Source organism: Hetaerina americana, unplaced genomic scaffold, assembly GCF_022747635.1.
Source record: "Hetaerina americana unplaced genomic scaffold, ioHetAmer1.1.p SCAF_3, whole genome shotgun sequence".
Lineage (NCBI taxonomy): Eukaryota > Metazoa > Arthropoda > Insecta > Odonata > Calopterygidae > Hetaerina > Hetaerina americana.
In genome coordinates, this window is record NW_027286874.1 from 88,617,031 (window position 1) to 88,634,374 (window position 17,344).

Consider the following 17,344-nt stretch of genomic DNA (forward strand, 5'->3'; position numbering starts at 1 on the left):
TATATATATATATATATATCATCGCTTTTTTTCCGACCGTAATCTCTTATTCTGAGTCATCCCAGCCGACAAAGGAAAACACTATATTAGATGGAATGATAATGGCGAACAATAAATATAAATACGTATATTTTATATATATATATATATATATATATATATATATATATATATATATATATATATATAATATATATATATGTATTATATCAAATGGAAAGATCATGAAGCTGATAGTACGTCTAATCCGATATATTCCCTATCAATTTCTAGTGGCACACGAGTCTCAAGCTATCGATCGCCTCCCCTCAATAACTACCGCAACTACTACTAATCCGCAGGATGAAATGCCTTTCCGATACAAACAAAACGAATAAAAAAGAGAAAAGTCTGCTGATAATTGAATCAAAGCCGTAAAACTGGACAACTCATGACTTAAATTCACATGTGGGTAACTTAAGCAATATTTATATTGAAGCTATTTCTTTCCTATCCTTATCACTTTTGATTTACATTGGTGAATGAAATTCATGAATGATTTCCAAGATTTAACTAAATATTCTTTTGAAATAAGAGTAAGCACGACGCGCAATAATATCCAAGTTGAGAATTATTGACTTATCCTCCGTCGCTTAGCACCTAGTTTTGAAAAGACATAGCATCATTCCGTTATCATTGAAAATGTATTTTTACTGCGCATTTTAAATGACCTAAACTTTAGACTTCGCATTCGCTTTCTGATTTGGGTTCGACTTAAAAAAAAATAAAGACAACGGAAGAACAGCGTCGTGTCGAAACGCCTAAATCTCTCTCGGGCGGTCGTTCCGATCTCCCGAATGAGCATTCTTACACCCTGCTCTCCGGTCAGGAAAATTTTGAAATGGAAATTTTCCGCGAGATAGGAACTCGAACGAACCGAACGTCCTCTCGATCGAGCTCATTGAGAAAGGGACGAGATTAGGTCCGCCCCGTCACACGTGATGAGTGCGACGCACTCGAGGGAAGGGAGCAGGATAGGAATGGAGAGTTTAAAAAAATTATGCACGCGGTATTCTTTCTTCCCCGCGCGGGCATTTAAAAGCGAGCGACAGGTGCGCACCGAGAGATCTCCGCGCGACACGGTCGACCGTCGGTGGAAGGGAGGCGACGATTGACGCCCTCCCCCCTTCCCCCCCTCCCCATCCCCGCTTCCCCTCCGCCTGATACCGCACCCTCGCCCACCCCATCGTCGTCGGGATCATCGACACGACCGCGCGCGGGCACGTGGTGCCCCGTGGTGTGCTCACGCATAAACAAAGCACGCTACGGCCTCGACGAGACGATGTATCAGCTGCGTAGTTAAACCGCGGCCGATTCGCTATCCAGTCCTCACGGAGAACCAACTCCCGGGCGTCTTCCTCGCCCTCCTCGATTCCATCCATGCATATCTGCCACCTTCAATCGACGCAATAAATGTCAGCGTGCCCTCTCTCCCTCGGTGATTAACTCGGAGAATTGCGCTTCGGTGATCGGTTTGGTGCGGCGGCTAGGGTAGCTACTGGCTTCCCACCCCGAGGACCCGGGTTCGTTTCCTACGGGTGACAGGACTTTTCAGAGGTGTCTTTCCATTTCGGATTGGGGGTGCCATGTGAAGAGTACACCAATTGTAGTACGCACCTACGCCGTCCGTCGGATGAGAATTTAATAAACTGTGCACCCCTTGGCATATTTTAAGAATAGGCAAATGCCAGCGCTGGGTTTTTCTCCCCACTTTCCGGTAAATCCTTCTTCTACCGAATTTCCCACCTATCCCCAATGGCATTTATGGAATAGATTATGGCGTACTCGAATATCTATCGGCTACTACCACTACTCACTATGAAAGATTACGTACTATGTCGTTGCGATGAGTGTATCTGGGGCAGGTCGCGGAGGCATGAAAGAGTCGGATCACGGAGATCTAAATTTCTTTCCCTGCGATTCGGAGCGAAAATCATACCCCCACTGCATGCACAGGGCCATGAGACAAAAGATGGACCGACCAATGTTTCCCATTCGAAGCCCTTGTCCCTCTCCGTGCACACTCTTTCCCACCAAGGCCGACGGAAACGTTCCCTCACCACGGACGGGGGGTGAGGGAGGTGGGGGTTCACCTGAAAAAGTGACGCCGGTGTAACGATTCGATGGGGCGGCGTGCTCAGGAATGAACGTCTCGTCGAAGGGGATGAGGGGAATGTGCGTCGCAGGAAATCCAACCCGAGCCGAGGTGCGACGCCCACGCGTGTGAGTTATCCCGTCCACACGGCTCAGTGGCTTTGAAAAACCGATCAATATGAGCAAACCCCCCTCTCCCCCGTGGTGGTGCAAGTTAAGAAAAATCGAGAATCCACCCCAACATCTCGACCTCTCGAAATACGAGCTGCGACAACTACGCAGATGACGAAAATGGGATGTGACTGGCGTGCTCCTTGAAACCTTTATGGCTCACACATAAAAAAGTGGTGATGCCAATCGACGTTATATGGTACGATCCTCTTCGTGCTCCCGCGGAAGTCAACGCTGAAAATAGCACAAAGAAATATTTTTCCTATGGTTTAACCGTGATGGTTATTGATGTATCGAGACTCCGAACTAAGCCCCAGCATTGAAAGAAACGCGTTTTTTCACACCGAAACGTCTTCACTCAAAATGGGACTGGGTCTTATTGTCGAGAAAAACTACTGCTTTTTAGTGTTTAATTATTAAATTTGCTTTGGGGTTTTAGGTATGCTGCACGTCAAACTAAAAAAAATAAAAACAATATCAATAAGGCAGCCCAATAGATAAAGCTCTCCTCCAATGAATGGATGGCCTCGGGTTCATTGCCGGGGTATGATTCTAAACACCCCAAATGAAATCAACGATAAGTGCATTTCAGTGTAATAGTTCTCCCTGGGAAAGCAATTGGTAGCAGAGGGAAAAGTGTGTAACCCCCCCGTATCATTTGTGAGTGCATTTTATCACGAGCTTACGAAGAGGTGAGCCCTAACCTCACCCACTACACCAAACTCCTTGATTGTTTTCATAACGAATTTTAAATCCTCACGAAGTAGTATATTCGCCCTCGACCACTCCAACAATTTTTCTGATTACGCATCCGTTTCTCTGCTGTGGGGCTGAAATCAACCCGCGATTGCGTATTGAAGAAATAAAAAAAAGGAGAGCGACAGATTGGGACAACTGAGTGTGAGGCACATAGGAGGCGGAGGGGCTTTTGAGGTGGTCTGCACCCGACTCACCGAGGTTGAAGTTCTCCTGGGCCTCGTTGCAACGACCCACGACCCGGATGATGGCCTTCCCGGCCGATCGCGAGCACATGAGCACGCCACCCGGGGGAGGTTGAACCGGGGGTGCGTTGTCATTGTTGTTGCCCTCGCCATTGTTCTCCTGTCCACCACCACCGCCGCCTCCTCCCTGCTGGCGGTTGGTCAAGTCTGCTCCGAACTGAGGACGCATTGTCGAGCCGATTGGCTTCTTCTTCTGCAAAAGGAAACGAGCTCCCACTTAAGGGCCTCTGATTCCGAAAATTCTGGAAAGTGAGAAAGAGGAGGATATGATAAATATTTAAAAATCATTACTCTAAATATTTCTCAAAGTTTTACCATCGCCCGGCAAATTTAAGCTATTAAATTTTTTTAGATTTGTGAGAAATGAATGGAGCATCTAACAAAAAAGACTATGCATCAACATCTAAGAGTAAATGGGTGATGCAGCATTTAAATTAGGGTTTACAGACTTCTCAACATTTTGATTTATATTGATGCCCATGACCCCTATGAAACCGCTTCGTCGAAATGGATCTTTTTAATAAATGTAAAACTATTTAACATATTTCTGATAACTATTATTATCCATTGATTTTTTAAAAATAGAGGAGCGATATTTTAACCTAAAATATGGCAATTAATATTTAAAAATCGCTTCGGTTTGTGGATCGATATGTTACTTCAATGTCCTATAGCAGCGCACATAATAATTATGTGGGATGTAATGGGACTAATTCGTTTGAAAATACGTCAATTTATATTTCTTAGCTTTCCCACCAGCTGAATTATTTTTCAGAGGAATGCAAAGAATAAATGACCACATTAATCTCATTTGGTCGTGGGCTTTTTTTGGTCTCAAATTTTTAGGGATTTGAAAGGAAATTTGCTACATATTTTATTTCTTCATACCGATACACCTGTAGTGGCACATTTATCCGCCTCTGGCAACTAAGTTGGAATTTACGTTCGAAATCATGAGATATTTCTCCAAACGAGCAATTGAATTATACAGGAACAATTGATGTAGGTCGCAGAAACTTAACGGCTTTCTATCTTGTCCGAGAGATTCCATTTGTTTTTAATAGGTTTCTTATCTAAGGGTCTCGTACGCTTCCTCAAATTATCAAGGATGATAACGAGGCCTCCTACAACGGTAATCAGTACAGGAAGTAACGACTAGAACCACCATAGATATCTTCTTCCCAAGCAGCGCACTTCCTGCATGAACAGCTGATAATCGCAAATATATTCGGAACCATTTTTACTACGTAACTGGAGATATAAATATTTTTGTGGCCTCTTTTAACCTAAGCAAGTGAGGTTCAATATTTTTATCATGCCGAAAAGTGGAACTGGATGCACCAATAGGTTATTTATCTTAAAGAAAATGTTTTTTTAAGTTTAATTTTTGGGGGCATTCCGATATTGTACATTCTGGTCTAATTTACTGTCATGTGCTGGCAATGTGATTCGACGTTCCACGTTGCATACGCTCGATGGCGTTGTGGTAGGTCGCGTACGCCTCGCGACTCGCAATCTGGTCGGTGAAAAAGCAGTGTTTGATGAGGAAGGACAATGACGACTTCCCTTGACTGCAATCGAATATTTGGTCATTTGGAAGACGGATCAGTTTACAAATAGTTTTTATATGTTAACTGCCAATCTTTCATCTGTCAATTAAATCAGATAAAAACTCATCTCTCTTCATTTGGGTAACAAAATTAAAATAAATCGCATCGAATATCTTATTTGAGACACCGGCTAAAAAAACAAATTTAGCGATGGGAAGTTAGGAAAACAATATATATTCTATTCACAGAGAACCAAATAGTACTTATGTTAGCACCGAAAAAATGTTGGAAATCCTTCCTGAAGTAAATAAAAGTAACCCGAGGCATTGATTTTTTGTTTTTATCGTACAAAAACGTTTGTATCAGAAAATCTCTACGTATTTCGTGCAATATTTTGTTCGACGCTACTTTCATTAATGCCAATAGAAATCTATCAATGATAAATACCAAAAAACTCTTCGGAAATTTGTATTGAATTTGAATTACAATATTTTCCCGTGAGCTTAGTTCACATTAACATATCGATCAATAAGGTAATACATATTTTGTATCATGTTAAAGGTTCACTCAAGAGATAGAAATTTTCTGGTGGTGTTCATCTATTCCTCTTTCCTACGCGCTATTTTAATAGGAAATAGAAAGTTTTCGTTTAGGATAGACGAAAAAACTGGTCCGTGGGGGGGGGGGGGGGGTAATCGATTTGCTTTCTCCAGTACTTCCTCTCTGATTCAGATAAGGATTGCCGATGGAGTCGAAAACGCCCGCCTCCACCTGAGAAACCGGCCCCTATCGGGAACGAAAGAGGGACGGGTGCCACAAATCGTGAAAATACCCCATTCGTTGATCGCACCTCCAATTTTCGCGCCATCGTAACAATCAATCCCGTCCCGAGATGGAGAGGGACAACCCCGGACACCTCGACAAGACCGCGAGGGAGGAGATTTGAACGAAAACGCACTCGGGCGACTCCGAAATTCTCACCTACGTGGATTCGTTAGGCGATTTCACGGGTCGTTTCTCGTCGGGGCAGGACTACATGTCAGCGCGTCGGAAGTTTTACGGGTTCCTGCATCGATTTTGTTCGCGCCCGTTAACGTTTGGATCGAGGGGTGGGGGAAGCGGCCTTTCCCTTCGAGAGGGAAGTTGGGTTTGTTTAAAGAAAATAGCTCCCATCCGATTGGCGGCCATGAAATATTGATGAGCGCGATCTACACGAGCCTCGTTGTTTCTCATTCGCCTACCGTAGGCATCCGCCAACGAAATCCCTCGGCGAGAGGCGAGATTATTCTCTCGGAAGGTCGGGGGGATGATTATGAGGTGAACCGCATCAATCACTCGTTTGGAAATCACGTGAGAAGTTGAAAATTTATGACACACAAAACCCATCGGCGAACGAACGATCATGAATTAAAACATTAATGTGTCTGCACTTCGAATCAAGACAAAATGGGTTAAAATCATGGGTTCGCTAATGACTCCTCGTGATATTAAACGGCGGAGGTCAAATAAATCCAGATTTACTCGAGTTCAATTTATTCAGCGTGATGTGCTAATAAAAACAAAGGAATGACCGCGCTCACCCCACGCTCGTTCCTCGAAAATATTGACAAAAAAACTTTAAATCGCCGAAGGCACCGAGATGACCTTGGATTAATCTAGATTTCGAAAATCTAAGTTTTCATTTTGCGAGTGCACCGTAAGAAACACGCTTGGAATCAGATTGTTAGGACGCAGGGAATCGGGAGAATCCTAGTTTTCCAAATTGAACACAGCTTTTAAAGAGTTAGGCACATTGGGGGGGGGGGGGGGGGGGCTCAAAGGACAATATTTTTGGGCGAACTCTGATTTCAGCGGAGCGAGCGGACTGTTGCAATTGGTGACGAGAGCGAAGCACTTTCGGTCACCCTTCCCTCGGGAGATATAGGGTGGACCCCGGGGGGTGGGGTGGAGAGAGAGAGAAGGCGACCACGCCTCTTTCCTACTTTTTTTCCTTTAATCCCCTCCCCATTTGCGCCCTCCGGCTCATATATATGTAGAGAGAGAGGGAGGAATAGAGAAGGAGGCAGCTTCAGCCACCGCCACTGGTCCTCTCGCTCGATATACACAAAGGACGCCCGCTTCCTCTCTCTCTCTCCCTCTCTTCTCCCTTTTCCCCACTCCCACACACACACATACTACCTTTCTCTCTCTCTATCCAGAAACCCACGCACGGAGCGGGGAGGGGGACGATGGAGGGTTCTGCCTATTGCGCCGCGCACGAGAGAGAATTCCCGACGGAGCTCTTACTCCTCGAGTCGTCGAGGAAGAGGGAAACGGCCTACCTCGTAGAGATCAGCACTCCGTTCCCTTCTCGACGGCGAAAGTTATTTATTTTTTTCCTTCCCATAATGAAAGAGTTCCCGAAACCGGAAGCGGATCCGATTTTTCTCCGCCTCTCTCTCACTCCAATAATTTCATCTCGCTCCTACCTTTCCCTCATCCACAACCTCCCCACTCTCCTCAACGTGCTACCCTCGTGGGATTATCGTGAACGCCGCCGCTCGGTGTGAACGCGATGGAAACGGTGGAACGACGTGAAAGATTATGAAATCCATTCCCGTTCCCTCCCCCACGGCGAACACGCCCCCTCGGACTCTCGATTGAAACTCGAAGTGGCCTAGGGAACGAGTCCACGGAGACAAGAAAGTAAAGTCTCGCCGCGATCGCTCGATCGTCCAATAAACAAACAAACAATCAATCCCAGTCCGCGAGACACTACCGATGGCAACGAAGGGATGTCGCGGAGAGCAGAGTAAGGGAGAGAATGAAAGATACAGTTACATCCACCTTCCAGACCTCTCCATCAGGTCGATTTTAATCCGAGAATTAATCTGAATCCTGTTATTGTTTTTTACGAAAGGAATCAAATTTCCAAAACGTACACCCACAGGGATCCGGGATAGACCTACGCCTCACTCTCATTTCTATTTTTCTCCTGCCGTCCCGCGAGACCATTTCCTCCGAGGATATCACGGGACGGAACACAAAACCGAGTACACTTACTTCACTGGGCGAGTGAGAAGGGGGCCACACCGACACGGGGCACACTCTCTATCGCCAACGGGAGCGGAAGGTCAGGGCGGGGCGACGGCCAAAAAACGGCGGCGGAGGAAGACTCCTCAACAGTCCCCGCGGAGGGATTGACTCTGCCTCCCTCGCGACGACGTATCCTTCGGAGCGACGAACTTGCGCTGCGGCCCGAAACGCCGAGGGATAAACCAGCCGCACTGGCCTGGGAACTCCGAAGGGATGATCAGTCAGCCAGCTTGCTCCGCGCCCACAAACCGAGATTCCTTAGAAGGGGATTACAAGTCTCTCTGCCGACGGTCGGGACGATACAACTTCCCCGTATCCACTTCCGAATCTCCTCTACGGCGACTCTCCTTCCCACCTTTCGCTATTTTTTCCGCGGAGTGGGAAACAAAGGGAAAAGGTATCCCGGAGAACGAGAGAGATAGAGTGGGAGAAGTGCCACCTCTCACTGCACGTGAATATCTGCTCGAGCACGCTCCAGTGTTTTGTTTATATACGACGTCCCTGAGCGAGGCGAGCGTGGGGCGTCGATCAGCTGACTGCGCGGTGGGAGAAAGGGAAGGAAAGAAGGGGAAGGAAAGAAGGGGAAGGGCGAGGAGGTGGGGAGGGGAAGGGAAGGAGGGGAACGAGGGGAAGGGGGAGGGGAGGGGAAGAGGGGAGGGGCGGGCGGGGGAAGGGGGAGGAGGAAAGGGTATGGAAGGGGAGAGAGGGGAGGGGGATGCTTCTGTCTGATGTGAGTGAGTGAGTGTGTTGGCCAAGGAGCGGGAAGATGTTTCTCCTCCGGCAATGAAGTGGGAGGGGGGGGGGAGTTGAGAGGGAATGTGGGGAGGTTTCGTGCGCGTATGTGTGTGGCAAGTACAGGGTGCACGCGAAGTCCTGCTTATTTATCTCCGCTTCCGAGTGGATGGGGTTCGTCCGATTGGGCACCACGGCCGTCATTGTTCCCACCCTCCCCCATCCTTCGGATCAGAGAGAAAATAAAAGAACAAAGTCCTGAAGGATCACCCGGCTGCTTTTCCTCGATCGAACCCGTGGGGAGGGTGGTTGCGCCGCGTGTTTCAACCCCGCGGCTGCGACACGGGTTTCCAACGCACGCCATGAATAATTAAGCGGCCGAAGGGAAGGAAACGGCGAAGGGATGGAGGGCATGGGTTAAGACGATCCTCGATTCTTTTCATGTTTCCGAGAAATGAATTTACTCGGCAGATCCAAACTGTAGATGAATTAGAGGGGAGTTGAAAACCCAACGGAATGGCGGCATAGGGAAAGGAATAGACCGTGTTAACGTGTGCATTACCAACGTCCTTTGGCTTAGTCCTCACCCGTCCAAACCAAAATTTAGGTTGATCTCTGTGGTGTTGATGACATCAAGGGGAAGGGTCGCCAAACTTCCAAAGCAGTGCGTGAGGGAGGATAAACCACCGCTAAGGCAATCAGCCCGAACACTGGCTTTGATAGATGACGTGCTAGCTCAACTCGTTCTTGGTTCCAAGGGGTAGAGAAACACAAAATTAAACTAGCAGGAGGATGAATACGTTTCGCTTGCCACCAGCGATTTACCACAAAATTCGGGGAACCCAGAAATGCACACTGCTCGAATATTCTCCTCTTCTACTTATTACAGAGGATTCATCAGGATTTGAGCCGGAGATGCATTGGTCAGAAGCCAATCGCTCTCAGCACTACGCTACCACCCGGCCCTGTTTCATCTGAGTGGGCGTGGACTATTTTAATATCGACCCTAAAATTGTGTGCGAATGAGCTTCATTTTACACCCTCAGTGCAGTCAACCGTAAACCTTGCTTCCAGGGAATAGTAACTTTTTGGTCAGCACAAGCCCAGGTTTAGTGTAATTGAATTTGGTGGATTGATTGAACCGATGTTTCCAAGGAGGGCAAATTGACTCGTCTTGCCATCCCAGCACCAATCAAATAACATGATGAATCGCTACGGAAGTGGAGGGAAATTATACGCAAGGCCCAAAGGAAATGTAAAAAATCGTCAAAAAAATTCCATTTTCCCAATATATTTTTCATAAATTGACATAAGGGTGCTGCTATTTGCAAACTATAACTGCATAAACACTAAATATGCATGAACACACACACACAAATATAAATCCTGGCGGGAGACTAGATTTTTTCCGTCGAATCACCGCACACTTTTTCATCAGAAACGATTCAAAACAAGCTCACTTACGAGTACTTCTCATGAGGGTTTTGCAACCTAGAGGGAAAGGTTTTCAACGCGAAGCAACGGTCGGATTTGAGAGGAAAGAAGAGCGCGTGAGAGGAAGGGACTGGATTTCCGTGGGACGCCGTGGAGGGCCGGGGAGATGGATTAGACGGGGATGCGGAAGGTAACATGATTCGTTCGTGGAGCGTCGGTTCCGATGAAACGGGGAACGCTTTAAGGCATGGGCGACTGCCAAGGGCCAATCCGCGCCCCGTCAAGGGTCTTGGATTGATCTTCGCGCCTTGGGTACTTGAAAGTTCCCAAACCGAGAACGGCCTTTGGAGAAACGAAATTCGTCAGCATTGATCACGGTGAAAGTGAAGAGGAGCAATGAATGTGGAGACAATAGCAAGAGAATGATGATGGATCACGTCGGGAATTGCCAGCCGAAGAACTGCCAAGGAAAGAATTAATTGACTACTTCGGTCCAAGGTACGGGATCCGAGTCCCATCCAAGGGAATGCGAGTGTGTTTAATGAATGCGCAGACAATTATTTGATCCTCTTCTGTTTAATCAATAATTTAATCAAGAAGAAAGGGATTAAGAGGAATAATCCGTGCATATTTGAATGTCAAACGAGCGTGATAGGTAAGAAGAGAGAATGTGGTGTAATGATATTTTGCTGGCGAAAAATGTTTTGAATTTTATGTATTTTTTCATTGGATTTCGTCGAATTTCACCACAATAGGTTTCTCCACTCACATTCAAGTGTACTTTATGGAGGTAATTTACTTGGAAATGTATCAAGTCACATTTATTTTTTGTGTAAAATGAAAATTAATGTGAAACATGATAAAAGTGTAATTATTTTCATTATTCATACATTCTAAGGGGTAATTTATGATACGTCTTTTCATGATTTCTCCAAATTTCTAAGGTTCTATTTAAGTAAGATACATTTGAATTTGGAAACATTACAATTTCTCGTCTTTCATTTGGAAAATGTGATTTAATTTTGGTTGCGGAGCTTGTGGTTGTCGTAAAAAACCTCCCAAATTCATTTCCGTGCTGAAAACTTTTAAACTTACCAAAGGAGAGAATACTTTAATTATTGTTTTTCTTCAATCAAATAGTATTGTGTCTATCAATTAAGTTTTTCACGCGAAGCACGTGCCTATATCGAAGATATGATCGCGTTAAGTTTAGAATCATTATTGATAGTCTGAGTTGTGTTCATTGAATTAAAAGAATGCGAATAGGAAATCTCTTTAGTGAATCGACAAATTCATTTCAGAGAATGAGAATCTTAAGGGTCATCTGACGACGAAATTGTTAGAAAAATGACAGTAATCTCACTGAAAATTGAGCTCACCCCGTGCAAAACCCAACGACGTGTAAGTTCCATATATGTTAATTATTTAATTACATTATAATTAGGTTAGAGGGGGGGAGTGGTTCCTTTCTCAATCGCCCGTAGTTTTCCAGGAAAATCTGGTACTCGAAAAACCACACAGCTTCGGTGAAGTTGAGAGTGTTCGAAGCCACCGGGGATCAAACCCTATGCACCCTTGGCCCGAGGCAAGCCCTCCGGCCAGTGGCCGAACTCTCCACCCACTGGGCTAATACACCACCCTCCCTTGAATTTAACTTCATCCGATATCGGGTCAACTGGAAAGGAACCTTTCGTTTGGCACAGAATCGTCCATTGTTGCCGAATTTCGTTCTCTTCGTGGCCGTTGGCTACAGGAACCAGTCATCTTTTACGGAGAAATGCGAAGACAATGGACACAATTATAGTCGTCACCTATCGGAGGAGAAGTTCTGTATCATCTGGGTTGACCCCGCGGATGGTAAATGAGACATCCGCACGTTGATCTTGACTTAGATTTTAAGTTTGTTCTTTTTCAGTATATCTTGATGAAGAGCTCATTTTCCTCGGATCATTATTAATTTTACCCTGGCCACTGACGGTCGGTAGCTTTTAGCCATGGATGCAATATTGGGTATAATTATGGGAGAAACCGACTACTAACTACGGTATTTAAGACTTAAGATACAAGTGGAAAAATGATGTTACAGACAGGGTTTTGGGGAGAGAGGGAAGTCAGAAGAGTGAATTGGAAATACACTCCCTTAGGATTTGTCATCTATTATTCTTCTCATGCTTCAACTGCATTGAGGTGAGTTCGATCCATTTCTTATCGGTTATCATCAGCAGTATTCTGCTAAGCAGATACAACTCTTTCGTCACCCTTCTCTACCCTCTGCCATTTTCTTCAATCTCGCGTATCAATTCTCCTTAACAACGTCCACAAAGTTAAGCCTTCCCATTCCCTCCCTCACTGCTCCCTCGACTGTTTCTTCTAAGATATCCTTCATCAAGTAGTTCACCCTCAGTATATACAAGTCCAAGCAATTACTTCTTCCTCTTTGTGATGACGTCAATCAAGCTTCTCTCTTTTCTGATTCTCTTCAGTACCTACTCATTATTCATTCCCTCAGACCAAATGATCACCAGCATCTTTCTACAAATCCACATTTCGAAGGCTTATATTCTTTTTCTATTCCTTTCCATCAATAGCCATGCATCACATCCGTATAGGATATCGTTCAATGCATAGCGTTTCATTAAACTCTTCTTCAGATCCAAATACATCCAGCTGCTTAACAATAAGCTTTTTTTCATGTATGACGCATTGACCATTTCCATTCTCACTTTTATTTCCCATTCTCTTTGCCAGTCTTCCGTTATTACTGTTCTTATATAATAATACCTTCTCACATTTCCTAACCTAATTCATCTACAGAAAACATTTAAGTTATCCATCCGGATCTCCGATTTTTATCACCCAAGTTTTCTTCTCTGACCATATTCTCTTTTCTCAGTTTCAAATGTTTCAGCATTTCATTTAACTCCATTTGTCTCTCTGTCGTCAACATCATGTCAACTGCAAACCTCACTTATGCTTTTTTCCTTCCTCTTGTGTTTTTGCTCTTCACCTTCTACCAACACTCCATTACTATTTCAACTTCCGAGTAAATAGTGACCAGTGTTGGGACAAAGAGAAGTCCTGCTTCACACCTCTACCTGGACAAAATGGGTCAGCTCTTTCACACCTCAATTTTAATGATGTCACCTGCGTCATATAGAAGTTTTTAATTAGGCATCTGTACTTCTAATTCAATCCATTTCTCTTCGAAATAGGCATCAACATATAGAAGAATTGTGCTAGGTAAAGAAGCTTTCGCAAGGAGGAGAGCATTGATCACAGGAGGGTTGTTGAGTAAGGAAGTTGAGAAACGGCTCGTCAAAACATTAATATGGAGCGTGGTTTTGTATAGCGGGGAAACAAGGCCAATGAAGGAAGATGCTAGGAGTAGATTGGAGCCACTTGGAATGTGGGTACGGAGATGGATGGAAAAGGTGAAATGGTCGGAAAGAAAAACAAACGAGGAAGTGCTGGGAATAGTGGGGAGATGATTGGGAATGAGATGTTAAAGAATCTGATAGAGAGGATTACAAACGAGGAAGGGGAAGAAATAGGATATGCATGTTGTATGGAATGAAAGGAGGAAAAAAGTATGCGGATTTGTAGAGGGACTTACAGTAGCGACCGATTTCAGGTTAAATTTCTGGTTGGAAGAGGGAAGTAAATGTACCAGTTATGCATGATGTCTCCAACTGGAACTTAACTTAAACGGTAAAATACCTACTTTAATACCCAACGTAACACAATAAAATTTCTTCATCAAGTCTACAAAACACATACATAACCTTTGGCCTTCCCCTCAATAGTATCCCTTACATCCATTCCTTTCCTGAATCCAAACTTTTCTTCAACAACGTTTTCTTCCATTGAAGGATTCATGCTGCTCTGCCTCTGACTAATATTATCTAGCATTTCATACAAACGTTTCCATGCAATGTATGGGGACAAGGTGAAAATGAGTACACGGATTTACTAAGATCACAAATACTATCACGTGCCCATATAGGTATGAGAAGTTCCTAAAAAAATTTGCATATTGCGTAAATTGTACGAAATACGCTGCATTTCATTGAATAGGTCTTAGTATATACTGTATTTCTAGAACGTTTGGAAAGAGCTCTGAATTGATTATTGGTATCGATGAAAGTACATTCCACCCTTAGAAGTGCTTGAGTACAGATTCGAAATTCCAGTTCCCAAAAATTGTGCAGCATAAATCATAGATGTCAGGGCACTTTACCGAAGCGACATAATATTTCTGGAGCGGTAGATTTTATCCTTCCATAACTTTGGTTTATTGCAGAGCATAATTATATTTTCATCGCCCTTTTCAAAGTGACTCAGTTTACTTAGCCTTTGATGGCCCAACTCGTGGCCTACTTTATACTTCCGGAAGCCCGGCACTCCCCTTGTGGCTTGAAGACAGATTGTCGTCTAGCTTCCATGAATAGGTGGCCTTGGTCTAGGACTTTTCCTTCTAAATTTTGTGGAAATCTCGGGGCTCTGTTTTGAAACTATTCCTCGTATCGGCGCATGTAGCTTCTCTTGAGATGAGGCTCTTGGATCCTAATGAATAGAATCTTATTTAAAAGTTTGCCCTTGGCTTTGGTTGAAAACTTTTGAGAGCTCTGCGTCTCCGAGTACCAGACGACTGTCGTCTGCACCGCTGGCGGCCTTATACTAGCAAAAATGCGCATGCGATGGAAGTGAGAGCCTTCCATGAAATATGCTTATTAAAGGTATCGGATTAGAGCTGTCTTTAGTTTCCTTTCATTGTTTTATCGGACGTTCTTTATCTAATCTTTTTATTATACCCAAAATCATTATCTTTTCGCTTTGGCATGCCTTCAGGTTCAAATTAAGTAGTTAATTTCTTTACTTTGTTTGTGCCATCACGCTTTTGATATTTTTCCATCAGTATTTTTATTATACCAATACCGCTAACAATTAACATGCACGGTAGAGTATTTTCATGTAGCATAATTGTAATATAGCGTTACATTTTCTGTTCCCACTCACGTAGACGTCACTGCCTGCATCAATGGAGGGAAATAGGTGATATAAAAACCAAACCACAGTTATTAACTCAAAGTTTGGTTTGATAGGTGAGGGTAGAGCTCACGTAATACCAAGCCCAACGAACGGTGTGTGAAATTCACACACATCAAAGTATGGGAACGAGTCCCTTTACTTGAGCCACCTGTGTTTTTCCAGGAAGATCTGGTAGCCGAAAAATCACACGGTTTGGGTGAATCTGAGTCGTCCCCGGGAATTGAACCCGGATTCTCCGGTCAGCAGTCCAAATCTCTATGCACTGGATAACACGTACACCCATAGGTGATATGTTTAAGATTTAATTCATAGTCATAATGAAAGAAAAATGTTACAGATACATTATTTGTCTTTGAATTTCCCCCAAATCGAATACTAACGAGACACCGATTAGGAAAAAATCACGTAGATAAATAGAAGTTTGGAGTAAAATTTTATTTCAAAGAAAGAATATTCTATGACCATTTGATCAAACTAAAAGATTGCATTTTTTCTCGATGAATAAAGTTTTTCGAGGCCATAAAATCTCATGCAAGAAAACCTAGAGCCAAGTTGTAACTAGTGGATAGGCTTTTGCGCCGCTTTTTCGCATAATTGATTTCAAAACTAGCGAGTTATAAGCGAACGTAAATGCTAAGTTTCTTTCATTATTTACTATTTACGTTTGCCAAATTAAATTTATGCAGCTCCTTGAACAGGATATTATGTTTCTTTTAGCTCCTCTTTTACTAGAAGAAATAAAAAGTTACTTTTGCTACTTTTGTCGCAAAGACCACGCTTTCTACAAGTTTACATGTGCTCTTTGAATTGAGAAACAGACATGTAAAATATTTTGACAGAGAATTTGACTTTTTTAAAGATACACAGCCTATTTCTCAGATGGTGACGAGTTTTCTATTGGCAAATCTTTTCAAAAATCCGGTTCTCACCACTGGAAAACTAGCTAATGATACTGGAACAATTTCACAGTAGAATTACATAAATTGAATTCCTCCTTCAAAAGCATTTTAGTATGGTCATATCCTTCCAATGAAGTATTAAAGATCTATGAGTTTATTGAACAATCACGTGTTTTAAATTACAAGGAATAAGTGGAAATTATTTTGATGGATTGGAGTGCGAGGCAGTCTTGAGTGAGTTCATTAGAGCTAGCTGAACTTCTCGGCAAGTGAACTATGAAGAGTGTCAAATGTGAACCGGCACCCTTTGCCTTTCTGCCATGCTTTGGAGCTTCTACCGCGTGGTGTAAATTAATAATATCGTATCTTTGACTTCATGAGGAATTAACACGCATACAAATCTGTATAAAATCAGAATCGATTATTCTAGAAAGCCATAGATGTTTTTTCGATAAAGACTGGGAATTCATGTCTTTCGAGTTTCTTTTTTAATTGGACGCAGAAGTGTGAACGAAAGCAGTTTCGTCTCGGCCGTAAATAACGAACATTGGGTAAGAATTATGACACGGAAGACGTGGAAGTTGAAGCACTCCGGAAGTCGAACCATAAGGAACAACAGATGGGTGTAAAGAGAAGGGGGGGGGAGTCGCAATATCGCAAGTATCGGAAGAAAATTAATTGAAGGAGAGATGGTGGGGGATTTTTTTGGTAGTTAACTCCGAAACTCTTGAGTCTTGAACGCATTTTCTTTTAAAGTCCGAACTCATGATTGCCAGAATGAGATTGCGCCGAGGGAAAGTGCTCAATCGCGTGATATCCTTTTACTGGTTTGAAAAGTGAAAGATCTTTCTCGCAAAGGTGCGCAGAGCTGATATGATTCAGAGTGTACTGGCTTTGCTGCAACCGGCGAGTGGGGATTGATACACTGGGAAGGCAGGATGCTTCTCTGGCGACGTGGGTTTTCTCGTCGGCTATAACATGTGAAGAAATAGAATGCGGTAGTCTCTGATCCAAATAGTTCATTAATTTCGACGTTTTTAGAAAAAAATGCATTCACTACCGACCTCGTGGTTTGACATCCATCCTCTAACTTATTTTCAGTATTATCTTTTCTTCAATTTTCCTCGCTTGACCTTTACATGGACTACGCTTTTTCGCACCTCCAAAAACTCCAGTATTTGGAGTACATAACCCATTGGATGTTTGAATAAAATTGAACAGCGGAATGAAACCTTCAGGATTTACATTTAAAACTAAGTACTCAAGACCTTATTGTAAGGGGAGGCTGTATCGGAATATG

At 43.6% G+C, this 17,344-nt stretch overlaps 1 protein-coding gene across 1 annotated transcript in view; it reads right to left on the bottom strand.

Annotated features, from left to right (window-relative positions):
* Sclp (leucine rich repeat containing protein 20 sclp) overlaps positions 1-8,392 on the bottom strand; it is a 75,753-nt gene extending 67,361 nt beyond the window's left edge. Inside the window, exons 1-2 of the mRNA XM_071588590.1 lie at positions 7,898-8,392; positions 3,258-3,547 (exon numbers count right to left, since the gene is read on the bottom strand). Of these exons, the coding sequence (XP_071444691.1) occupies positions 3,258-3,474 (217 nt within the window). The 5' untranslated portion in view covers positions 3,475-3,547; positions 7,898-8,392. The remainder of the gene's footprint in view (positions 1-3,257; positions 3,548-7,897) is intronic.
* Between the last annotated feature and the right edge of the window lie 8,952 nt (positions 8,393-17,344).